Raw genomic sequence first — 25,862 nt, forward strand, 5'->3', positions numbered from 1 at the left:
CCCGTCAAATACGGCTTCTGCTCCGCCACACATCCGAATAATCTGGCTTCCTGGAGACAGTTCCAAATGGTGCCCAGACTGATGTCTAGGCCGAGGGCATCTCTAATTTCTTTTGCAGTCTGGAAAAGATGCGAACGGCTGCGGCGACGACCATTTGGTCAGCCTCAGCCGAAGTGCACCGCTCGCGGCCTGGGCGTGGAGCATCGCAGCCTTCATCCCTGTAAGCTTGTACTATCCTACTCACTGCATGCAGTCATCGACCTTCCTGTCCTGCGGCACACCTCGCTGTGGTACACCCTGCGCACATAGAAGAAAAATTTCGCGCCTAACATCCAGTGGAACTCGGGGCGGCATTTTTCGTGGAATAGGTACTTCCACAACGTTCGTTGATATATATGTGGGTGTGGGCGTGTGTTGCGAAAGGTGCCTAGCCTTCGTCTCATCGATTACTAAGGTGTCAGAATGAACGAAGACAGCTACTGCGACGCGCTCGACCACTATCTCATCCCATATGACTTGGACGGCCCTTTCAACGATGATGTATTCTTCCAGCAGCCCGACTATATAGTCCAGACCACAATGCGCGAGTCATGAAAGTCTTGCTGGAAGAACTGGCTGTGGTGCTGTTGAGTGTACGCCAAAGGACGCCGATATGAACATAAGTGAGGCAGTTTCGTGAACGTTAGAAAGCAATCTACTTTGTGTCAGCTGCGGAATGAGTTCACATCCACTTCGGGTGGGAGGCTGTCAAGATGTGGGACAACCTCCGAAAGTGACGTCGATTCCTTGTACGAATCTCTTTTTCGGCGCTTGGCCCATGTCGTCAACCTGGCTGGCGGCTTTACCAGTTATGAAACTCTTGAGTTTGCACAAAACGACACCTTTGGAGGTTATTTTTTTTAACTGCCTCCTACCTGCCACCTATTTTTACCTTCATTTTTTTAACTGTATTTTTTGTCGAGTGCAATAAAGTCAATTTGTGCTGAAGAAATTGGTGTTAAATTATTAGCCAACTTGCTTAGCCGTTGAGCACATATTTTTATCAATGACCGCTCATGCAAGCTACTGTTTTTTTTTCATGCGTTGCCTAGAGCGAACGAAATTTCGACTGCATTTGCCAAAGCGTTGCACGAACGTTTATACCTCTCGGCGCACAAACTCACCGCCAAGTGAAGCGCAAACTTCGGCTGCCACGCAGACAAAAATGGTGCAATTCCTGACGAAGTAAAAAGTGCATGGTGCCGATGGCAAACATTTCTGCACTGTCCAGACGAACAAACCGTTGCATGATGTATTGAAAGCGGCCCTAGCGGGCAGAGATAGCAGCAGCGCAAATTCGCTCGTGGCGGTGATAACGCGAGCATAATGTTATCGAGATGGGTCAGCCGGTTGTTCCGACGCCCCCTCGCTCTTTGCTGCGAATCTGCGGAGAGAACGCGCTGGCTTGCAGTTTTTTTCTAGTTCAGCCACAGCACGCGTGCTCCGTTTTAGTCTGTGTGCACCTGTACGTAACTTTACGCATGTGACTTTTGTGCGTGTGTGTGATTTGATGCTTATCCTCTTCTGAAATGGGCATCCAGGTATGCTATAGGGCCAGAAATTACAGCGTTTATCACAGAGTGCCTTCTTTTGTATAATAAGGCTAAACTGCACGTTCAGTTCTGTCGTCCTGATTGAAGTCCAGTTACAGCTGCAATGATTTTCTTTCACTGACGGCAGTAATACACATTGAAAAGCACAAATCTGCAGTCAATACTAATTTATTCCTAGAGTTACTGTTTCCCTTACATTAGCATCGCCCGTTTCATGTAAGGCCTAAAGAGTATTATCCTGTTGGTGCATATATTTGTAAGAAGAGTCCACAAAACAAGACATTTGTCTTCCAAATTACATGCAGCCATTCTAGCACGGTTTAAATTCACATAGACTCCTTGTATGAAGCAGAAAATAAGGCATAGCCTAGGCAAAGATATTCAAGAGACTTAGGTTAACGACCGTCCTTTTAACGTAAGGTATTCTTAAAGTGTAATTTGACAGTTTGAAAACCAAATTGACAAAGAAAAAAGCTTCACTTTCCTGAATATGTTTCTAGTAAGCAACTGATAGCACGTTCCAAAATTTTTTATATAACATGTGGTGCAGACAATGCTCACTTTTATCTGCGGTTTTGGGAACCAGGATCACTGTTACGATCCCTCTTTTTTTTCTGTGCAAAAAAAAAAAGTCTTAAACATCACTGCATAGCTGTAGCAACATATGCATGCACGCCCCTCATACACTTAGATGCTTATTTCTACTTCATTGTGTTTCGCAACAACTTATGTTTCACCCTGTAAATATATTTCTACAAATTCTGCTTGAGATAATCGCTATACTTGGTAAGTGCATCCTTTTTCCCTGAATATACGAAATATTCTTTCGCAGTCCCAACCAGGAGCCGTCCAGGATACGGAAGCCAGTTTACCAACTCGCACATGCTTTTTTTTTACGCTGAAGGTGGCATGTATAGCCCTTTACTTAGCGCTAAGCAACCACTTGGTTTTTATTCACATGGGCACTTTTAGAATTTTCTTGAAGTGGAGTTGTGAAGACAACATGCCAGCTTGTTGCTGCATTTATCAACATTAACTGGCTCTCAGAAGAACTCTCCAATGTTGTTTCCACTGCTGCATTCCAGCTTGTGCAATCCTCACTGCAATATGAGCTTAGGAATGACTGCCAAAATAAAACTACAGTGGCCCGATGTCACTGTGCAAAAAAAAAATCAAAGCCGTGCAATTCAGCATAGCGATAGATGGCTTGGCTCCTTTAATTGTCTCCAAATTGTGCTATCTCGGTTTTGGATTATTTAATGAACTGAAAAAAGATGGCAAGAAATCAGTATTGTTGCACGGTCACTCTTCTCTGAAATGCAGAACTGCTGCAGTTACAACTGATTTTACAATTCCAAATTGCTGGGAATGGCATAATTTTCTCGTGTACTTGGATTCGTATTCGACTGCAGTGTGCTAAGATATGAAATTTTTAATGCATGCCTAATTCCCCACACTTCTTTCATCAAAGAATAGATAAGCATCTTTTGCAATAAGAATTAAGAGGGGAGACAGCAAGGAGGCCTGTCTACATGACAGTGACAACCAACGTCTATAGATGACAACTGTAATGTGCATTAATTAGGAAAAAAGATAAAAAACATAGGCAATGAAATATATGCAAAAATACTGCAGTGTGACAATTAGAATAACTGATTATTTAACCTGCACCTGATCTTAGCTATGTGAATTTCTCTGTTGTGATAACAAACGATTGAATATGTACTGCTAACCTGGCTTGTTCTTGTCCCGTGTCCATGGCTCCGCGAATTCGCGATACGAATCGCGTCGTCGTTCTGAAATCGTTATTGCGCGTTTGTGTATAGTATAGGGCCCTGTTCAAATATTAGGGGTCAAAAATCTTAGGCCTTAGTGAGAACTCTTGCATATATGGGCGGTTTTAGCGGATACTAGCCGACTGGAGATCTAACGAGTTTTGTCACGACCGCGGTGTGGTATCTCAATTTTTCACTTTCTTAAGTAGAAATAGAGCAAACATTATTCTTTTCCCATGGCGCTGTTTCAGATAAAACTCGCCCGCGGTGTTGCAAACTTTGTTGTGACATCGTTCGCGGACGTCATGGTCGGTCGCGCCGAGATGTGTGGCTATCACAGATGATCGCGGTTTTACCGTCTACGAAAAGGCTCGCAGCTAAACATGTCTCGACGTATCCAGTGAACCACAATCAATGTGGGTATTCGTACCACAAGATATATTTGTGCTGTCACAAGGACGGCAGTGGGGGAGCGCCGCCAATCAGAACGCTGGAGTCGTCCGCTCGGTGGCATGCAGCAAACTTGACCGTACCTTCATCCGCCTTCATCCGCCCCGCGCTCTCGTGCGCACGGTGGCAAGGACGCGACCGCATGCGGCTTAAAAACTGTCGTACAGCGGCCTTTATGCGCACAGGCGAGCGAGCTATTGCGCTTGCTTGGCGGTGCGCTTGCATTGCGCAGACTGCGATGTAGGATGAGAGGTGTGGACAGCGCATACGCTATTGAGCTCGTCATGGAGCACGCATACAGGTCATTAAAATGAAGCTTTAAATGGTTTAAAAAGAAGGCGCGAACTAGTTTCCATAGGCAAGTGTACATGCATTGCAGGAAGGAAGCAGTTTAGGTTTATGGTGGTTTGACGTCCCAAACCGACTCAGGCTATGAGAGACGCCGTAGTGAAGGGCTCCGGGAATTTCGACCACCTGGGGTTCTTTAACGTGCACTGACATCGTACAGCATACGGGCCTCTAGAATTTCGTTTTCATCGAAATTCGACCACCGCGTCCGGGATCGAACCCGCGTCTTTGGGCCATCAGCCGAGCGCCATAACCACTCAGCCACCGCGGCGGCACATGAAGGAAGCGTTGTGGATACAATAGAGTAGTGGCGTTACGACACGGATATAAGGAGCAGTATCAGGCATCGTTAGACATCAGGGGGCGCCGTGCGCTGGCTTTCGCTCATTTTAGCGATTTATACAGCAAATCGCACATATTCCATCATTTTTTGTACCGAACGACAACGGCACTCTGTAAATTACGCCAGAGAGTGCCGTTACAGAGTGTCGTTTTCGTGTGGTAATGTGTACATCAGGCAGGCTGGTCGGTGCGTGAACGGGGGCTTGTTGAGCACGCACATTTACCAGGCAGTGACTCTTTTGTCCGTATTACAGTACTCGGCCGGAAATGTAAGTGCACGCCACACTTTCCCAAGCACCACTAACCTGTTCCGTCATCAGGATTAGGTAACTCGTGAAGTGATGGACGCCTTTTTTTATAAGGAAAACCGCTTGCCCGTGTCTCAGTCAGCCTACAGTGGTCTTGTCAGCAAAGATTTCCGATACTGGGGTGCCCAGCTACCCCCTGCTTCTGAATAGTATTTATGTACTGATTCTCTTTTCTTGTCACTTAGTTCACCTTCTCTTCAGGCGGTTATGTGCGCAGTTTTCCGTGGTTCTCTGCATTTATTCCATCTTCTTTTCATTAAGCCTTTAGTTGCGAGTCTACGCGTGTGAACTCTTCTTTCTCTTGCGTGGTCTGTATAGTTTGCTGTGTTTTTCTCTGCGAATATTCTCCAACTATCCCAAACTTCTGCTTCGCTACACTTTCACTGCCTGGACACCAAGGGGTAAAAAAGACCATTTACCTCGATATATCGATTCTTGACGAGAATTATCAGGTGGCAGAAATAAAGCCCTTGCCATCCATTACGACGCCTATCATACACCATATGTAGCTAATGCTTGTAAACAGATACTAACTTGATTTCAAGTGCCTATATGCTTCACGTAACGATAACGCACTTTCTGTTTCGCCTACGCAGGGTACAGAGGGAGTCAGGATTGTCTCCCGCCCGGCTGACTGCAGTCTGGGAAACTGGATAAAAGTGGTGTTGCTACCTGTACTTCTCGTCTTTGCCGCTACAGGGCTCATCTACATGACCACAACGTACTGGATGCGGATCCAGCGCGGGTATTTTTGGCGCACAAGCCCACTGCTACACCGCGTTAAGAACTCGGATATCCCGCTCCTCCCATATTGTGACAGCATGGCGTGCAAAACTTATCGGTCTCTACTCAAATCCTCCGTCAATCGGTCACAGAACCCATGCAAAGACTTCTATCGATTTGTGTGTGACGGCTGGAGGAAACAGCACCGTGTGCTGTCTGTTGTGGATGCTGCACAGGACACGATGTACACCCACGCGCTCAATGAAATTGAGAATGATCCCGGATTCGCCATGAGTAAAAATACTGCAGCAGCGTCGGTGCCGAACGTCCGAAAAAGGATAGCCGATTTGGTTGCGTCCTGCGTCCAGTATTCTCGGAACAGCCTACACGAACTGAAAATTTTCTTGGCCGAACGACACCTCCCATGGCCTGCTACCTCTCCCAGGGACCTGTTAGAGATTTTGCTCGACTTCTCAGGAAAGTGGAATCTCCACTTATGGTTCCAAATGACCTTAGACCTGGCACCTTACCGCAGTGGGACGGGAGAGCCTTTGCTCAAGATTGCAAACAGCGCCAAGTTTCGAGCCTGGATAGCTTTGATGCGAGCGATGAGCGGTCAACGAAAAGAGACCCAGCTGTCTCTACGCTACAGGAAGTATATCAGAAGTGTGCTGGGTCTCTTCGGGGTTTCGGAGTCACGAGCAGAACAACTCGCCTCTGCTATCCAGGAGATGGATCGGCTGACACTGGATGTGTTAGGGCCCGCGATGGCCGATCCAGAACAGAAGATCTTGCGCATGTCAATTCAAAATATGGCTGCAACTGCGACACCTGGCATCCCAACCGGCCGCTGGTTGCAACTTCTCAACGAGTACTTCGCCTGGGCGCGGCTCTTTTCTGCTACCAATGAAGTGCAATTGGAGAACCCCGGGCTTCTCCGGGCTGTTGCTTACCTCCGGGGGCGTAAGGCTGAGACGCGGGAGGCTCTTACCCTCAGCCTAGGCCTTCGCGTGGTTACCGAACTTGGTTGGATGGCAGACAAAGAAATTGCGGATGGCACACTTCAGCTCATGGATCTTCCCTGGTCAGCGCACACGCGCCGCTGCCTTGTTGAAGTAGAAATCAACACAGGAGTGGCTTGGTCTAGCCTCTTTCCCAGACACCAAGGCGTAGAGACTCTTGTTCAGAATGTTCGAGACATCCTGGTTAGTGACGTAATGCGCCGCAGCAACGCCACACTTCAGCTAAGCGCAAGAAAGGGGCGTGAACAGTGGGACATCGAAAGTTACCTCGTGAATTTACTACCGGATCCCAACCCCGGACCAAGCTTCTTCATCATCTGGAAGAGTTTGATGAATATCCAGTGGCGGCTGCAGCAACGTGGCTTGAACAACGTCATCAGACCCAGATCCGTGTTGAGCCACACATGGAGTATTTACGGTGCACTCACTGCCTCGGAGGAATTCTTCGTATTCCCCCTGTACCATCCAGAACTGCCGCCGGCAGTCAACTACGGTGGAGCAGGAAGGCTGCTGGCAGACGAAGTTCTGAGGGTACTTTTCTACGAGCCCTTTAAGGGCCAGCAACAGGTGGGCCAGTACTACTACGTTGGGGATCTCAACGAGGGTCACGCGGCGATATCATTGCCGGAGTGGTCCCCGTTCCACGTCGACACGAGAGCACTGCTGGCGGCCTGGAAGGCATACAGACAGGACTTACAGCGGCACTCCACGGACGTTCATTCCGGGCGGTCGTCGAGGCTTGCGGATGACAGGCTTTTCTTTGTGGCCTCTTGCTACGCACTTTGCTCAAGTGGGTACTACATGGGCGAGCTGGACGGGGATGCCAGCCGCCGCTGCAACGTGGCCACTGAAGCGCTGTGGGAGTTCAGGACGGCATTTCAGTGTGACAATCAAAAAGATTAGCAGTTGGGCCTGTAGTTGGCGTTGTTTTGTTTCGTTTTTTTTTTTCTGCGACGGGGACTTGGACATTTTATGCCGATGTGCTGAAGGTGTAAGCATCAGTGTGCTTCCCTTAGTGCACCAGCTGTAGACAACATAGTGGCTTCATGTACTGGCTTGTGTTGTTTTCTTGGCAGCTAGACAAGTCTCACTGCATGCTGACGACACGTGTACTTGAATGCTACGGGAAAAGTATACGATGGCTGTCGAGGATATTCTAGCGTCGTGAGTTCTTGACTGCCTAATGGGATTCTATCTCGCATAAGCACAGGCTCTTGCATTTCACAGATGTTGCTTTGCTGCCTCGTGCGATTAACATTGAAAAAAAGATTCCGCTTTTCCCCGGCCTAGGTTTGAAGAAAGTTCTTAAAAGGCAGTCTCAAATGTTATACCTGGAAGAGCCATAATCAGGAATTGTACATTCTGAATGACGAGCTCTTGTGTTCCACTGAATAAATTCCTGTGTGCTATAGCTATCTGTCCACATCGTTATCACTCTGAGCTATTTCGGATAAAGGATTTTTGTTGCTTGTTCTCTGTTAGATGAAACCTTGGTTGTGCCAAGCCGTTGACTTTCACACTGTATACGTCAAAGGGCCTTACGCATAACGCGGGTGAACATAGAATGGCGGATCTCTCGCAGGACTTGGGCCATGGGTATGGATGGCAAAAAAAAAAAAACTCATTTAGAAGGTTCATGCAAAGAAATTAGCCTTCATCGCGATTTTTGGCCAACCCTGCTGGAACAGTTTCTCATGAGGTCTTATTCCTTGTGAAATTGTATCGTCTTGATTATAAACTTCGTTTGTTCTCATTTCTTTTAATCGGGTAGCAGATACAGCTCCGGGTAGTGTGGAGGGTTTAAGCCGCAGTATTTTCCGTGTGAAATACGTGGCAGGCAGCTGGTGGAATGATTTTGAACCGCGCAACAAACTGGGACTAAGAGGACGATAATAGAATTCAACTAGTTACTCGCACATGTGTGAAAAACAGCTACAGAAACAAGCTTGTGTGCCCACGGTTGTTGTCTGCCTACTACCTTTTCATTGCACGGATCTGCATCTGTCGCGTCGAATCGCTGCGGCTGCTGGTCTAAGACAAAAATCGCACGTGTAATTTTTCAGTCCACCACTGAACGGAGGAAGGGGGAAATACACTCGAAGTTCAACAAATTTGCGACGCAGTGCGCCAGTGATCGCTCACATCCGCGTGCATGCCACTTTTCGTATGCCAACCCCAGCGTAGGGTGGATATCGACATTCATAAGTGCTCCTGTAGTTACTAACTTCCCTTTAGTCGAACCAAGCTTTCGCGCTCGAATTAACCGCTGTAGTTAGAAAGTATCCACGTTGCACAGGCACTTACTCAGCCCTGGCTAATGGGAACGTACAGTCAGCGTCACCCTTGTGTAGAGCGCTCGACCGGTGCACTTCTCTACAAACAAATCCAGATGTCGCCGCAGTCTCTAGGGTCCAAAAGCAACACTTGCACGCAGGGAGTGCCAGATAGACCCGCAAACAAATCAGACGTGAACAATTTGCCCAGAAATCAGGGGCTGATCTTTAATTTGAGTTTTTATTACCAGGTACGCACTGCTCGAGCGCTCTACACAGGGATGACGCGGACTGTAAGTCTTGACGCCTACATTTCACGAGAAAATTTAAAAATTTGGTGGTTTTGTTTTGCGTCTGAAGCTGGCCGCACTTCTCGCCGCATATTCAGTAATTCGATCGCTAGATCCAATAAATGAATGTTCCATACTCATCACAAAATTCAGAGATGCTGTAGAAACGAACGTTACAAAAAATGCTGCCAGAACGAATGGAACATACAAGTTTTTATTCGACATTAGATTAATAATAATATAGCGATGTTCATGTGATGGCAGGTAATTTAAGGACCAATGACGGAGGCCACGAACCTGCCGTGAAGGCTCAGTCGCTGCCGCTTGGACGCGGCGGCCGCCTTTCATCGCAGCCAAAATGCGAAAGCGTCCGTCCAACTAGGGTTGAGTGCATGTTGAAGAGCGGCCTAACTTAATCCAGAGCCTTCCAATGCGGTGTGCCGCACGGTCCAGGTGGGTGCTTTTCTTCGTGTATAAATCGATGAATTAATCAAATAAGACTTTCACTACACATTGATTGTCGAGGAATTAGCTGCTCTTTATTTTACATTGTTTAGTCACAGAATGACTCAGGAATGAACTTATACACAAAATCTTCTGTCCAGCAGAGAGTTTTTGCAAAAACTGATATCGTGTAAAGTTACACGAAAGGGGACAAATTAAGAAGACGTGACTATTGGAAAGAATGTTTCTACTTAAAGCCATGTGCAAGCATAGTCGGTAAACGACCATATTTGTAGTGATAACACACCTGTTTATTGTAAACTGAATGTAAGCGTAACCATGTTGCCTTTGCAAAAGTATCTCAGAGTAAACGACCAAATTATATTCAGGAAATTAAAAGTTAGCGAATTCGAAGTGATTCGTGTACCTTTGTTGTTTGCTACGAAGTAAACGTACTCCACTCCTGAAAAGAAAACGAAACCAAGTGCAGATCAGGTGTCGGTTTCTCCATCCGAGTCGCGCTGCCCGTCCGCAGCTGGCTACGAGCGCTGACGGGAATCGTAATTGCGATGGACAACCGACTCGAGTCGCCGGAGCGCTCGACGTTGTCTGCACAAAGGTGTTGCGTTACCTCAGTACGCCTGCGTTCGCTGTGCAGAGCTGACCAGCATAACAGTTTAGACCACCCCCGTCAGCTTGATTGTGCATATAAGTTAGTCTTGAGTCTATCCGTGCCATCAAGGTGAAGTAGCGAACGAAGATAGCTATGATGGGCAATCATTGTGAATGCATTCCTGCAGCAGTTAAACGTAGCATTTCGCGCGTTTTCTGCAATTTTTCGTAATCATCCGGGCAGACCGTATTACGTACATGCGCTTTCTTGCGGCTAGATCATACAGGCTTCCGGGACAACGGACATTTGAAACCGTCGTTAAGGTAAGAGAGACAAACCAAACTAGACTTGTTTTGGAGACATTTATGTAGGGCGGTTCCTGGTTAAATTTTCGAGCGAGTTTCGCGTTGCTGACAACCGCTCAACATGTAGCAGCCCAACACTAGTAGATCAATTTCGCCGCAATGCTCCAGAAGCGATCATTGCCGGTTGGGCGATGCTCGCGACTTTCTGGTCTCAACGCGCCTTGAGTTCTGCGAGTGCAAATCGAGCGCAGAGGGGCATGCCATCGTCCGTGCGCTTATATATTATCTCAGTGCAAATACCGTAGCTACTATATGCTTTCCGTTACGCGTACAACTATGGACGTCTTATTTACACAAGGTGAGAAAGCAGTTTTCACTGTAATCCTTACGAGCCCTGCCCCTTAAAGCTCGTACTTTAAAAGCAAAAGCCCTGCGTACCCTATTTGCCGCGCGGTGTCAACAAGCGGCAAGGATAATGCAGTTGTGCAGATCGATTCACCTTGAGAAACATGTAAAAATTTGTGATCGAATACGCGCTGCCTAACTGAAACCGAGGGAAAGTTACTTGTATCTTGTGCTGCTGTGTTAACCAGGCATTCTGTGTCATTCGCTGCACATTTCTGACTCTCCCCTGTAGACATTTTAACTTGTACATTCGAACGGGAATACGTGCAGCATAAATATAGTCTATAGAATGAGCACGCACCAATTTTTTAAATATTGTTACTTAACCCGATGAGTAGCATACAATCATTTGCCTCAAGAAGCCACGTTATAGGTTCAGTTTATAAATGCACAAGAAAGGCGGGACTGTGGCAAAAACGCACAACCGGCGAGGAAAAAATACAGAAGGCACTAAAGACTGCTTAAGTGTTTTGAATGCGAAAGCGGTTTGTTGTTTTTGTTTACATTTGATTCATTTTATTTTATTTTTTTCTTCTTTCCTAATGAGACAGCTACTCATTAGCATACAGTCGTAAGGCAGCGCATATACTAGGTTCGCCTTTAGGCGCCAAGAAGCAGCGCAGTTTGGTGGTCTACGGTTTTTGTATTCGCCAGATCACTCAACACTGGTATATCAGTGTGGAGCCTCAATTGCAACTGCCACTTTGGATATTATTGTATTGTTATTGTTGTTTTTGCTCTGGACGTTGTAGTGAAGGTTTCGGGACTGTTTTCGAACACCTGGCGCTTTCTAAACTGCGCTAAAATCGCGCAGCATTGAGACGGTTTCTCATTTCACCCCAGAGACATGCAGCCGCCACAGACGAGATTCAGACCCTACCGCACTGTGCTCAGCAGCACACCTCCTTAATTACTACGCCAATGCGAAGGATGTGTCACGCAATATGTGGCATTGCGAAAGTCGTATTTAGAAAGCGAAATAGTCACAAGTGCATTAGGGGCCATTCTGTAGCTCATCCAGACCGCAGACACCTTTTTATTGCGCGATTGAAAGCGGTGACAATTAAAACCAAGATGCTTTTACGAGACTGTTTTAATGTAGACAGGCGTTACTGTTGTGAATTTTGTTAACAGCAGACACTATGTTCACGCCGTGCGTTTGCATCCTTTAGAACTTTCACCATGGAAGAATTTTTACCATAATCAGTTGTTTCCATCACTATTTCCACCAATACAGAAAAGTTCGTTTCGCGCACACGGAGCAATGCACTGTAAACATTATTTTTTGATTCATAGCATTTCCACTTTGTCACCGGCAGCTGCGCACAGCGATATCAGGGACAATATATTCTAGTCGTGGTCTCTTACCGGCGGCGGTACCGTGCTTGATGCTAACCGACAGCGAAGAGGTAGCCGAATGAATAGTAAAATGAAACACTGCGAAATATGGCTCGTACTTTCAAATATGTGCGCTATCATATTATCAGCCCTACCTCACGCGTTTTGGGCGTGCTCAAAAGCTTCAGCAGTCCATCGGCTGTTGCCGCTGAGCTGGAGCAGACGCTGTACAGTCACTGGAAAATTTTTCCATTTACTATAGCATGCGCAGTACATGGCGTCAATATCCTCAACTGCGACAGCCCCGCTAGCAGTATCACTCCCAGCTAAAAAGTGCGCATCCTTCTTCTATCTTGGAACCTCCGTTTTCTGAATTGGAGCGTTGTCTTTTGTGCGCGAACAGCTCACTCGCTCGCCGGCGCTTGTTATTGCGCATGCCTCCCCGATGTCCTCGGTGCGGTAGTTTTGTGCAAAGCTTTGTGTTCCCCATACCAAGCTCTTGTTTTGTCCCCTATGTGTGGATGGGTTACCGTCAGAGAGTGCTGGGCATGAACCCGGCTAGTATGCGTAGTCTTCCGCTTAATGGGAAGCTGGAGACGCGTTTGCGTGGATCATTACGTCATTAGATTAAGCGCTACAGTGCGGAACACGGCTTGTGGAATATATATTCCATGGGGAACCACCAAGAAAGCTTGCCATACTTACGACGTAGACGTTTAGCAGGCGGAAACTGTCGCTGAACTCGGGTTTGATTTCTCCGCTCTTGTACGGCTCGTCTCCGGGCGATATTCTTCTGGCGCCCTCGTTTGCAAAGTCTGCCAGAATGAAAAACGACTCTTCCGTTCTTTTCACCAGAAAAGCAATAGTTCTGCCCACATAAAAACTGCCGGAATTGAATGCAATACTCATGTCTGGATGGCCAAACTTGGCTCCAATTCTGAAAATACAAAATAATGCGAATAATTAGAATGCACGGTTATGCACTCCAGAAACCAGCGCTGATGACGGAGGGCTGTGCATCGAGAAATTCAAAGCTTATTTATCAGGGAATTAGTTTACTTTAAAAACCACTATTATGCTACTCTGAGTGGGGAAGAGAATTTGGGAGATAAATACGGAAGGAGAGAGGTGCGTTAAAGATAAAATAAGCCTGTTCATAAAATAAGCCTATTAATAGACTATTTATTTGTCCGAAACGCCATCTCAAGCCGTTTGTAAATGCAGAGTTCAGGTGAGGTCGCAAAATAAGCCCTTTAAAGAAAAAAAAACGAGAATTTACCTTTTTTTTCATTAAATCTCCCCCCCCCCCTTTTTCGTCCTGTTTCGATAGGAGTTCGGAGAGTGGAATTTAGTGCTCACATTTCTGCCTCATTGAACCGGACTCCTTCACCTTGGAATTTTACCGATGTTCCCACCTTCAGCTTTAAACCCGGGAACCAGATCGACGGTCCCCGCAGGCAGCAACTTGGTTCCCAAGCGTAAGTTGGTATATTCAGTACTTTCTTGATTTATCCCAAAGATGAGATCGGTCTGGATAAAAAAAATGTACTGATTGCTGCAGAGCAGACAGGTTCCATAATGTTATCTGCGTCGAACTATACCGTGTGGCTTAGTACGGTGAAGAAGGAAATATTCTGTGATGTGTCGAAAGGGCTTAGAGTTCAGGGGAAACTCTAATGGACTAACGTTATGTGCAGTGATAATTGAGGCAGCTGTTTTGAACGGGGAGCATATATCGAACTCGCCTCCTTCATACGCCAGAAAAACTACTCTCAGAGGACTAAGCTCAAATGCCGGGCTCTTCTTGCCCAGTAAGTGGGGACAAAGGAAAGAAAAAGCAGAAGTGTCATTACTTGAAGCATGACGGCCAGAGCCTCCTAGGTTTGTCTCAGTAAATGTGAAGTGAAGATATAGATAGTAGCACGTGTTCTGATGTTATTACAGCGTTTTGCTGCCTTTACCGGGCATCCTCTAAATGTCAGCACAAGAAACAGGCAAGGGTTCTTCGCTCTATCTTATTTGCATTCATTGTCATTGAATGGTTTTTCGCCTTCAGTTCTGATGTTTTTTACTGTATAATGAAGACTTTCACTGAGAATACAGGCATCGTCCCCACCAGCACTTTTCACAGTAAGCGGCGATCACGTAAGTACGGGTTTAGTGTGCTGCTCTCAGGCCCTACCACACCGCCATTCACTGCAAATCTTGATCACGGAGCTCATTATTATATTTATGTATTATGTTTGAGTTTAGCGGTGGTAAAATAATGTTCCATTTCTAAATCTAATTTTCGCAGCTATGAATGTGGCTTTTGCTGCGAAACAAACATTAGCATAGCAAATAATGAATTTCGTTATCGCATAGAGTTGGTTTAGTTGGTTGTCTGTTCTCTTCTTTAGGTCGCTATTCTGGCTCTAATTGTGCAGGAAGAACGAGCCAAACGATTAATTTTTTCTAAAACAAATATTGCATGGAGTTGCCCTCGGAGGCCCTTTCAGGTGAAGCCTGTAGTTCCAAATGAATTTATAACCGCAGCTATCTTGGAGCCTAAAAGCACGCATTTCCAGACAACATAAGTGCGTGTAGACAGTTCATTTAGAGCCCGTTTGATGTACGAGCACGCAATCTAGTGAACAATGAAAAAACAACAGAGAAAACAAAGCGGCTTACTAGTCCATTAGCAGGAAAGAATTTCTTGTTTTCGTCAGTATAGTGCAGAGAACATACGACGTGATCTCCTACAGAAAATCTCACCTTAAAGGTTTTACCTGCAACAGCCACATGAGGAAAAAGAGAGTTTTTGAGAGCCAGTGAATTGTTCAGACACTAAGGGTTCACACTTTGAGGAAGTGGTAATTTAATAGTGGTCAAATCAAAAAAGAAAAGAAAACTTACTCAATTCTTTCTTGGACAATGCATTAACGCAAGCGATTTAGAGTAGTTTACCAGCATTGTTTGTGTGAACACATTAAAGCTAAGGGGGCTTTCACCGCTTTGATCATCGTCACATGCATTGCCTTATTTTGAACCTGTCATGCTACGGCTAGGATTTAGCGTACCACTGAAATCTGACAGTTTCACTGAAAATTCACTTTTGAGATTGTTCTCCGACAAGCTCTTCGCGCCACAGAATGTTACTTTTTTTCTGATTAGAGACTTCTCTTATTTCCGAATAGAAAGAACACAGCGATTTATTTGTGCGTTCTTCTGCGGGATCTGACCCAAAAGTGTGATAATGTCATTAAAAGGACCCTTAAAAAGAATTTAAAAAAAACAGACAGGTGTTAGTTGCACTCACCAATCTGCAGTCGCATCGAACCTCAGACTCGAGAGAAAATCTGAGTGAACCTTGTGGGAAATCTGCTTTTCCATCGCCCGCCGATATAATAGCCCCCCCCCCCCCCCCTCCCTTCCTTCATCATCCGTCCGAGTGGCAGTGGAGAACGCGGGAGAGAGACGGATCTCCTCTACCCCACTTCTTGTCTTCGGCGGCAGTGCAGGAGTTGGCGAAAGGAGAGACGGCGGAGCGGCGGCGATACAGGCGGACGGGTCTGGAGCACGCTGGAAGCCGCAGTTGTCCTGATGACGCCGCTCCTTTCACGTTGCTCGCCTGCCTGCCGCCAGTGCTGTACCGAGGAGGCCACCAGCTGAGGAGTTCCCCAATAAACACCTTTGCCTGCTGGCTACTACTCGGTGCGTTGTTCTTCGCGGCCGCAGCTGTGGTCTGAGCTTGTAGAGCTGTCCTGTCAGACCGCACTGCAGACCCCATAAGCGTTTTCAGAGTACGTCTAACACGATGTTCTCATAGCACGTTCCATTTCATAGCAGGGGTGAATCGCACGGCGCTATGTCCACTCATGACTTCCGCTCCCCGTAGGCATCTCGCTCTCACTTAACTGTGCTGGCGGCCCTTGGCGTGCTGCAGATCACCACGCGGACCGCACTCTGTACCGACTCCCAGCACACCGCACACCACAAGCTGCACACTAGACGCCCATCGGCCCAAGGCTGGATGGATAGTTGCATGTTAGGAGCGTCCCCTATATGTCAGGGTGGTAGCGAGTGCCACCTTGCTCGTTTTTCTTCTTTGTATTCATCAAAACAATATGTACAATTAGCAGGTACTTTTTAGAAATTCTTCCTTCTGATGATGATGTTGAATTTTAATCGCGCAACGGAAGCTTTGGCCAAAGCGCGCCATGGTACGAGGCATTTTTCTTTTACACAAGTTGGTGTCAAAGACCCAGTAGGTACTGAAATGTTGTGTCTTTTTTTCAATTTTGTTTGGTCTTTTCTTACTTAAATTTGTTCTTTTCGACGCATTTCACACCAGGGAAACCGAGCACCATGCCACGGGAAATCTTTTACGCATTGTATTACCGGTGGGCACACGGTATCACTCGTACTTCCGCATGCAAAGCGGAGGCACGAACCACAAGGCCACCGCTGCGGTCTTTCTTCTGAAAAGAAAACCAATTCTGTTTATTTTACCCAGTACCTTTTCCCTCTTCTGCATAGGACTACGGTCACTTTTTTGTTGTTGTTGTTGTTTTTCAACCAATGGGTTCACCTCTAATCCTCTGCCTATTAACCCGGCGTTTAAAGCATTCTTTCCCCATTCTGCTTTTTTGCATACTTGCTGGTAAGTTGTCTAGTCCTTTTATGCAACTTTGAATCATTGCCATTTCTGCGCCAGTAATTCAGTACCTTAACTGCCCATCTCTTTTCGTCCAGCTTCCGAAGGAGTTCTAAATAAAATATATTACTTTGTACTGCCCGCCCTTTGAACGTGCACAGGCACTTACACTGCAAGCGGCGCCCCATGGCGGAAAGGGATGCCACCGTGGGTTCGGATCCCACCTGCGGCATGGTTGTTTTTTCTGCTGCTTTGAAAGTAGTTTTCTTTAAGCGACAGATGAATCGAAGTATCATTCTCCCACTAATCAGCAATAAAAATAATAAAAAAAGAAACATTCCCCTATGCACCTTGGTTTCGGTGACTGTTGGCTTCCTTCATATATTTGTCAAGACGAGTCCCTCATTTCCCTTAACTTGTCTGCTAATAGCTTGATGCCATAGTCTTGATGCCATACGCAGCATAAGAGGGCTCTCGCGCAGTTTCCGCCCTCGCCGTTAGATCACGTTCCACGTCACACTCGCGGTTATAGAGGACGTGCTACATCCGTCGCTATGGACGAGGGTGGCGCTGGTGAACACTCAAGGTTCGCTTGCACGCAATAAACAAAAATTCCCACGAGAGCAGCAGATTAGACAGCCGTCGCCGTAACTCAGTTGGTAGAGCACCGGAGGTGATATTCGGAGGTCTTGGGTCGGATCCCACCGGCAGCATGGTAGTTTTATACACACACACACACACACACACACACACACACACACACACACACACACACACACACACACACACACACACACACACACACACACACACACACACACACACACACACACACACACACACACACACACACACACACACACACACACACACACACACACACACACACACACACACACACACACACACACACACATATATATATATATATATATATATATATATATATATATATATATATATATATTAAGGAAACCAACAGTCACAGAAACCAAGGTGCATAAGGAAATGTTTGTAAATTTTTTTTATTTGTAGTGCCAATCAATCGGTTTTAAAGAAAATTACTTAATATGTTTGTCAAACGAGCCCCTCAATTCCTTTACCTTGTCTGCTAATATATATATATATATATATATATATATATATATATATATATATATATATATATATATATATATATATATATATATATATATGCCGCCGCGGTGGCTGAGTGGTTACCGCGCTCGGCTGCTGGCCCGAAAGACGCGGCTTCGATCCCGGCCGCGGCGGTTGAATTTCGATGGAGGCGAAATTCTAGAGGCCCGTGTACTGTGCGATGTCAGTGCACGTTAAAGAACCCCAGGTGGTCGAAATTTCCGGAGCCCTTCACTACGGCGTCCCTCATAGCCTGAGTCGCTTTGGGACGTTAAACCCCTATAAACTCTATATATATATATATATATATATATATATATATATATATATATATATATATATATATATATATATATATATATATATAATATATATATATATATATATATATATGCACATATTTGAAACTTCTACCTGGGATTCTGTCCATGGCGGATTTAAAGTGGTGGCGAAGGCTGGGCCGAAAAGTGGTTTAGCGCGACTGCAGCACAACCAGAGGATGGGGGGCAAAACACTCATATAAAGAAATGATAAAGCTACAAAATTAAAATGTAATCTGCCAATAGAAAAGAAAAAATATATTAGCACCTTGTTTTATGAAAGAGGTAAGTCATTTTATTAAAACCTGGGAAATTTTGTATTTTTGCAACACTCTTGACCTGCCCCCTATTCATGAGTGTGCGGTGCATTACAGCGCGTCTTTGCAGGCCTTGTTTCAATACCCGGCTAACCCGGCCACAGTGGCGGGAGCTTACGAAGCGATTTCTTATCGCCAGCTGTCTGCGATGGCGCGCCTGGTAAAGCGTATAAATTTAGCTCGCCGGTCTCAAAATGCTCCTTTTGCGAAGTTTTCGTCGTCCTTGCACGTCGCTTCTTTGTCACCGTTCGGCAAGATTTGCACCCCGCTGCACCGCTGCGGCAGTTTTCTCGGTTTTGTCGTTTCCTTCGGCGTGCGGCCAGTGCGAAGTCTTTTTCCGTCTTTGCACGCTTCGCGCTCTTCTTTTGAAGCGCTTAGCGCTTCATTTCAAGATGAGCTTGTGGCATGTGAAGAAACGATGCTCCGTGGTACACTGCGACAGCGTGGATAGTACCATTGGTGTCACGCTACACCGATTCCCGCTGGACTTTCACAGGTGTGTCGTCTGCTCTAGGTATGCGCGATAGCTTCGATATGGTTTCGCCGGGCTGTTCGCTCGTGTTTCATAGCTGTAACCCGTTCGTGCGTACTTGGCTTCATGTTTTCGGGGATATTTATGTACTACACTGCAGGGCACACACTTTCAGTGCTGAGGTGTGCGAAAGAGGCCCACATTTTTCTAATTTATATTGAGTTTCATGCAGCTGACTATCACCAACGTGAACTTCACACCGGGCTCTCAGGAGCAACCACGTGCACGCTACTGACCGGGAGGCCCATTTAGAACAAAGTTTGCTACCTGACAGCTCTGAGTACGACATTGTTTAGTTTTGCAAAACCATGAAGCCAATTTGAGGATCCCCTCGCAGCTGGGAATATCGAAACTCAGCCTCGTGTATGTGCGCGGCTTTGAGGAGGCTTTAACTGGATTCGCTCAGCAGGAGTTATTGCCTGCCTTGGTATTGCTGTCCTACATATACATGACTGTCAGGGTAATTTTAAACGGACTTCACTCTCGTCACTCGTTGAGCTTAGAAAAGCAGCTAGCCGCGTGGCATGAGGATGAGCGTTACCGCACTCTGGGGCGCAGAGAGCTTGGCGCGAGCATTTACTACCATAGTTCAGATGTAATGCAAGTATAATTTACTGCAGTTAGCAGTGACAGGAATAATGACGCATTGGCGTTTCGAGTATGCGTATTCCTTTTGGCGCAGTTGTATCTAACGTGCATGTTGCATCACGTCCAGGTGCCGAGCGTGGGCGCAGTTCTGCCGCAACGTCAGCCTGGAGAAGAAGGCGCCGTCGCAGCTACGAGAACTCAGGATTTGCTCGAGGCACTTCGAACCATCTGTGTATCTGACGTCAGGAAGGCTGCGACACGATGCTTTGCCTACTCGAGCAAGCATTGCCGGTAATTTTTGTTATCAAACTTTTAAGGCATTCGCCGCTCTTGAAATGTCAGGTTTTGTGAAAAAATGAAATTTTTCCTTTTTGTCTTAACCGTAAACAGTCTAGAGTCTTTTGCAAAACGAATTATGTATCTGTCTTGTGGCTTTAAAAATTACAGTAAATTTTTACCTGCACCCTGCTAAGCGAAAACGAAAATGGAAGTATCGCTTTCACGTGAGCACATATACATATATATATATATATATATATATATATATATATATATATATATATATATATATATATATATATATATATATATATATATATATATATAATGTTCGTTTTACGTCTCTTTTATGCACTGTACACTGTATGTGAGGTTCGTGACAAATTTCCAACATAGCATAGAATTAGGTTTGTGCTTGTGGTAATCTAATGGCACAAGCTTAGTAGGCGAAGCGTGCTCAAGCGAATTTCTAGGCATGGGTGCGGAAAAAGCACACTGACGGTGTGAATACTCTTGCCTGATATTTCCGGTAAAAAAAAAAAGGATAATGGAAGTCGGATATTCGGTAGTCTGGTATGGCAAAGGGCTCCAAAGGATCTTAACGTGAGTCTGTCAGTCTTCCGGTTCAGGCTGTTTGATGCCGCTAGCCACTTCAGCAACGGAAACCAGGCGACTCTACATGTTTTTCAGCAAGTGGGAGTTGAATCTTTTATATTCACCATGAAACCTTGTCTCATGAACGGTCCCTGTCGTGTCCAGAGGGCATTCTCGTCCTTCCTTTGATAGCTCAAAAGAAGTGAGGGGGAAAAAAAGGTGAGCCTTCCTAAATGTTTGATGAATTTTAGTACTCCAGAACTTTTCTTTCTTGTATGCAGAGCTTCTTTTTTCATCTTCAGTCTTATCAGGATGCAATCTTATGCCGACTTGGGCAAGGTACGCTTGGTGAAAAGCTTCTCGAGATATTGTGTGCTCATGTGTTATGTATCAAAGCATGCACTGAACGATTATAGAAATGCACTAATAATTGTTTGTGTTGTTGCCTTTTACCTCAATATTCATGCTAGCGAAAGCCAATGTTTGTCAACAGGATAGATAAGCGGGCGAGTTGGTGATACATAATGCAAAAAAACAGCGCGAACAAACGGGGACTAGACGAAGAATACACAGGAACAAGCGCTGACTCTCAACTAAAGTTTAATCACAGGAAGCACACTTATAAAAGGAAACAGAAAACGAAAAAACACAAAATCAGAACGCATGTGTTACTATGTGATGTCCAGATATGCAACCTCACAGTCACGCAGGAGCAGGGATGGTTGGCTGACACATAATCTTGGTTTCTTTGTCATGTTATACGCCTCGATAATTTCCCTGGTCAACTGGTCGGGGTGTTTGTACAAAATGTCAGTAAAATGCAAGGACGGAAAACATGATTGACACTCTCGGCAATGATCAACTAGATTAGTGGAGCGATTAGATTCTAATGAAATGATGACTGCTGTTTCTGATTGCATCACTTCGGACAATGATGAAGAACAGTTTATAAGTGTTTGTGGTATTGCTGTGTCTGGGTTCCTTGAGCTGTTGTCTTTTTATGTTAAATCTACCTTTGTTGAATGGGAAGGCACACTCTATACCCAGAAAGCGGGTGTTTGTATTGGGTCTAAAGTAGCGCCTGCGCTTAGTGATATTTTTCTGTCGTTCGTGGATAGAGCTATCCAGAAAGATTTGTGTGGAATGCCGTACCGAATTTTCAGATACGTCGATGATTTTTTAATCCTCATTGAAAAAACGGACTATGCTAAGCACATGTCTACATTGTTAGAAGCATTTAAAGCTAATGCACGGGGTTTACAGTTCACCACTGAGGTACCGGTCGATAACCAGATACAATTTTTAGATTTATGTTTGACTGAGGGGAAGGGACACATGTGTTGGAATTACGCGCCACGTGCCAACAAACCGCTGCTGAACTATAAGTCACATCATTCTAAGGTAGTGAAATGTGGAATTGTTGTTTCATCCTTGTCATCTGCGTTGTCAAAATCTTGTCACCATGCTATGCAAGAAAGCTTTGATAATCAGGCTAAGAGACTAAAGGAAGCAGGATATCCAGCTGAGCTTATCACTTTGGGTTGCAATAAAATAATTAAAAAGCTTAAAGCGCCGACATTGCTGCCGTCTTCACAGAAAGAACAGAAACGGAAAAAGTTCGCAGTCCTTCCCTATGAATTCTCTTTTCTCTCCGCAATAATGTTGCCATTTCAGACACCTCAAGCGAATGCAGCAGCGACATGGACTGTTCACAATCTCTGAGCGAAACTTCGGCATCAGTGCGCCGGGCTGGAGAACCAGGTGAGCAGGGTTGTGTGCATAACTGACATAAATATTTTGAAAATGGTGACGACTGAAAGCTCATTGGACTGCTTCCTATGACAGCTGCTGTCTCCGGTGAACCTGTTTCCAAGGGGTACGTCCAGAGTCGGTCGTCCCAGTCGCTGCTACTCTTCCAAGAAGGTGATTGTTATTTCGTATCTGCTCGAACAGCCTGAGGAGGTATGGCTCAGAAATATGCTACAATTCCTTGTCTGTGCGCTATGCAGATGGTGCCAGCCGTACTGGTTCTACGCTGAACCAAGCTTGTTCCCACGCCAGTGGCTTCATAATGGTTCAGTGTAAGTGTCAATTCCGCCTGTGGCGCTTAGTTATTATTTGTGCATTGTTGGGTTGCTGGCTTCCCTGTCAGAACTGTGCTGTCACTATATTTTGTTCTTTATATTCTGTGGGCGCAGCTGACCACTGTTGCAAATGGGTTGCAAGCCCCAAGGGTAGCATTGGCCTGGCGGCCTGGGGCACAGCTGGAAACATCCGAAGGTCCCGGCAAAGGATGAGTCGACTGGCAACAGAACAACTTGTTTATTCTGGCTTCGCAAAAGAGCAGCCGGTCAGGGCGACCACGTTACTCGAAGGAAGAAATCGAAGTCTCTCTTTGGCGTCCGGGGCAGCGGCTTTTATACCCTCGGAGTCGAGGGCAAGAAGGAACGGCTTGGGATGAGTCGCACGAGACGGCGACGCACGGAAATGTTGAGACGTGAAGTGACGCGTCCGCCGGGCCGGCGCCGGTCAGATCTCCTCGCCTCCCAGTTGGGGGAGCTCCTCTCCCCGGCTGCCGCGCTTTGACAAGCGTGGGCACTAACATGCACACACACACACACACGCACACACGACGACACGTGGCATTGAAACCTGCCTGGACGCGCTTGGCGTCAGGCGTTACGGCAGCACTGAACGGGCCCAAAATGACCGCCACTTTGAACGAAGCCCCGGCGTCCGTTGCATCCGCGCCGGCTATACCGCGCGTCGTAGGCGAAACGTAACAGACCGCCCCGCCGGGAGAAGGAGATCCCGATGGTCAGGGGACTGCATCCGCTGTCCAGAGGGATGTCGCTCGATGATGCTCGTAATCGAAATCGGTCGTCCCTCGGCGTTGCATGAGCGCAGCGCACAGAGAAGGCCTCGTTCTCAGGTTCAGGATCACACAGGACACTGCAAAGTGACTTCGGGAGAGTTGCCATATTTGTGCTCGTTCCCAGCAAGCGTTAGAACTACGCCGAAACGCAACCGCTCAGTCAGCAAGCACGAGACAACCCTCACTAAGCTATGCCAGGCTCTTTCCCCTTTTATACTACTGCCTAGTTACTTACAGTAGTCAAGCAGCACTCAGAACGCGTCCACAAATTGGAAAATTGCACTAGAAAGCACATAATGACTTTGAAACACTAAACAAAAGCAATATGTTAAAAATCCTGCCTCAGGAAGAAAACATCAGTAACAAACAACTTTGAGGCGGATTCCTACGTTAGGGGCTTCGACTTAAGCCATCGCCGTTACCGTTGAGACTCCCCTTTTTGTAACGCACCTCAAAGGAATATTGTTGCAAAGCGAGGCTCCAGCGCAGGAGGCGGCCATTTTTGGGAGAGATGGTCTGCAGCCATTGGAGAGGGCAGTGATCCGTCTCAATGATAAACCTCGAGCCGGCTAGGTAGCATGACAATTTCTGAACGGCCCACACGAGACACGCACACTCTTTCTCGGTGGCGCTGTACGCCTGCTCACGACAGGTCAGCTTACGACTAGCATAAAGGACGGGGTGTTCCACTTCTCCATTTTCCCGTTGGCACAGTACAACGCCCATGCCTCGCTCACTAGCATCGCACTGAACAACGAACCCTTTTGTGTAGTCTGGCGATCGTAGCACAGGCTGGCTTGTTAGGGCGCTCTTTAGGGCGGTAAAAGCTCTTTCCTTTGTCTCGCTCCAGACGACTGTTTGGGGCTCTGTTTTTCTTAGAGCATCCGTCAGGGGAGCCGCGATATCGGAGTACCTGGGGATGTACCTCTGACAGTAGCCGGCGACACCTAAGAACGACCGAATATCGGTCTTCGTGCGCGGTTGCGGGAAGTCTCGCACAGCGGCCACCTTTATTTCAGAGGGGCGGCGACGACCCTGTCCAATCACGTGACCGAGGTAGACAACCTCGGCCTGTGCTAATTGGCACTTGGGAGCCTTGACTGTCAAGCCCGCTTCGCGCAGGCGGGTTAGCACTGCCCGCAAGTGTGCTATATGCTCAGACCAGGATGCGGAGAATATCGCTACGTCGTCGAAATACGGTAAAGCGAATTCTTCCTGTCCCCGCAACACTTTGTCCATGAGGCTTGAAAAGCAGTATGGCGCGTTCTTCAAACCAAAACTCAAAGCTTTAGGACGGAATGTTCCCATTGGTGAAATGAACGCCGCATACCTACTAGCCTCTTCTGTAAGTGGAACCTGGCAATAACCCCTGACAAGATCTAGGGTGGAAATAAACTGAGCGCTACTAACTTTGTCAAGGCGCTCCTCGATGTTAGGGATCGGATAAATTTGATCCTTAGTGATGGAATTAAGCCTGCGGTAGTCGACGCAAGGACGAGGTTCCTTGCCCGGTACCTCAACTAAAATCAAAGGGGAGGTATAATCACTCTCACCCGCCTCAATAACACCGAGCTGTAGCATTTTCTTTACCTCAGCCTCCATAATATCGCGCTGGCGGGGTGACACCCGGTACGCCTTGGATCGTACTGGCTCTGGGGAGGTAACTTCTATATCATGAGTAAGGACAGAAGTCCTACCAGGCCTCTCAGAGAACTGACCTTGAAACTCTTGTAAGAGTTGGTGTAGTTCGGTTTTCTGCTCAGCCGACAGCGGTGCTTTAATGATTAAGTCACTAATGACCTGATCAGTGTCTTCCCTGTTCGTCACTGAGCCTAGTCCCGGAAGCTCGACCGGAAGCTCTTCTAACTTCCCCGTGTCGGGCATTTCCTCTCCAGTACCTGGTGCCTTCAACGCTACAGGCTCAATTTTATTCAGTTCGGACGTGCTCTGAATATCAGCTTGCTGCGCCTCCGACTCTTTTTCATTGTTCGACAACGTCGGCCCCGCAACAACCGCCTTTGCAGCGAGCTCCCGAACTCTCGATCTGGTTAAGGCCTGAACGCTAGCCTCACCATACAAAAGCCCCTTCTCGCGCAGGAGGTGATCGGACCTGTTCGAAAATAGGTACGGGTACTGGGGGGGGGGGGGGGGGGGGGGGGGCAGCATAGATGACACTACGGCCTCCGTCTCAAGTGCTCCGAAAGGTCCTTCAATAAGCACTTTTGCTACGGGCAGACACACGCTATGAGCTTCCACGGCTTGCTTGATCCATGCGCACTCGCCCGTGAACATATCGGGTTCTACGTAAGAGGGGTGAACTACATCTATTGTAGCTGCGGAATCACGAAGCACTCGG

At 46.7% G+C, this 25,862-nt stretch overlaps 2 protein-coding genes across 2 annotated transcripts; both read left to right on the forward strand.

The window, feature by feature from the left end:
• Positions 1 to 1,446: 1,446 nt before the first annotated feature.
• On the forward strand, positions 1,447 to 7,956 carry LOC144100083 (kell blood group glycoprotein-like). The gene is made up of 2 exons (XM_077633129.1): positions 1,447 to 1,580; positions 5,412 to 7,956. Exons 1-2 carry the CDS (start codon positions 1,569 to 1,571, stop codon positions 7,461 to 7,463), a joined length of 2,064 nt encoding a protein of 687 aa, XP_077489255.1. The 5' UTR covers positions 1,447 to 1,568; the 3' UTR covers positions 7,464 to 7,956.
• An 11,074-nt stretch (positions 7,957 to 19,030) lies between these two features.
• On the forward strand, positions 19,031 to 22,589 carry LOC144121409 (uncharacterized). Its single transcript, XM_077654605.1, has 4 exons — positions 19,031 to 19,134; positions 19,886 to 20,049; positions 22,306 to 22,392; positions 22,477 to 22,589. Exons 1-4 carry the CDS (start codon positions 19,031 to 19,033, stop codon positions 22,587 to 22,589), a joined length of 468 nt encoding a protein of 155 aa, XP_077510731.1.
• The last annotated feature ends 3,273 nt before the right edge of the window (positions 22,590 to 25,862 follow it).

Source organism: Amblyomma americanum, chromosome 1 (assembly GCF_052857255.1).
Source record: "Amblyomma americanum isolate KBUSLIRL-KWMA chromosome 1, ASM5285725v1, whole genome shotgun sequence".
NCBI classification, from domain to species: Eukaryota; Metazoa; Arthropoda; class Arachnida; order Ixodida; family Ixodidae; genus Amblyomma; species Amblyomma americanum.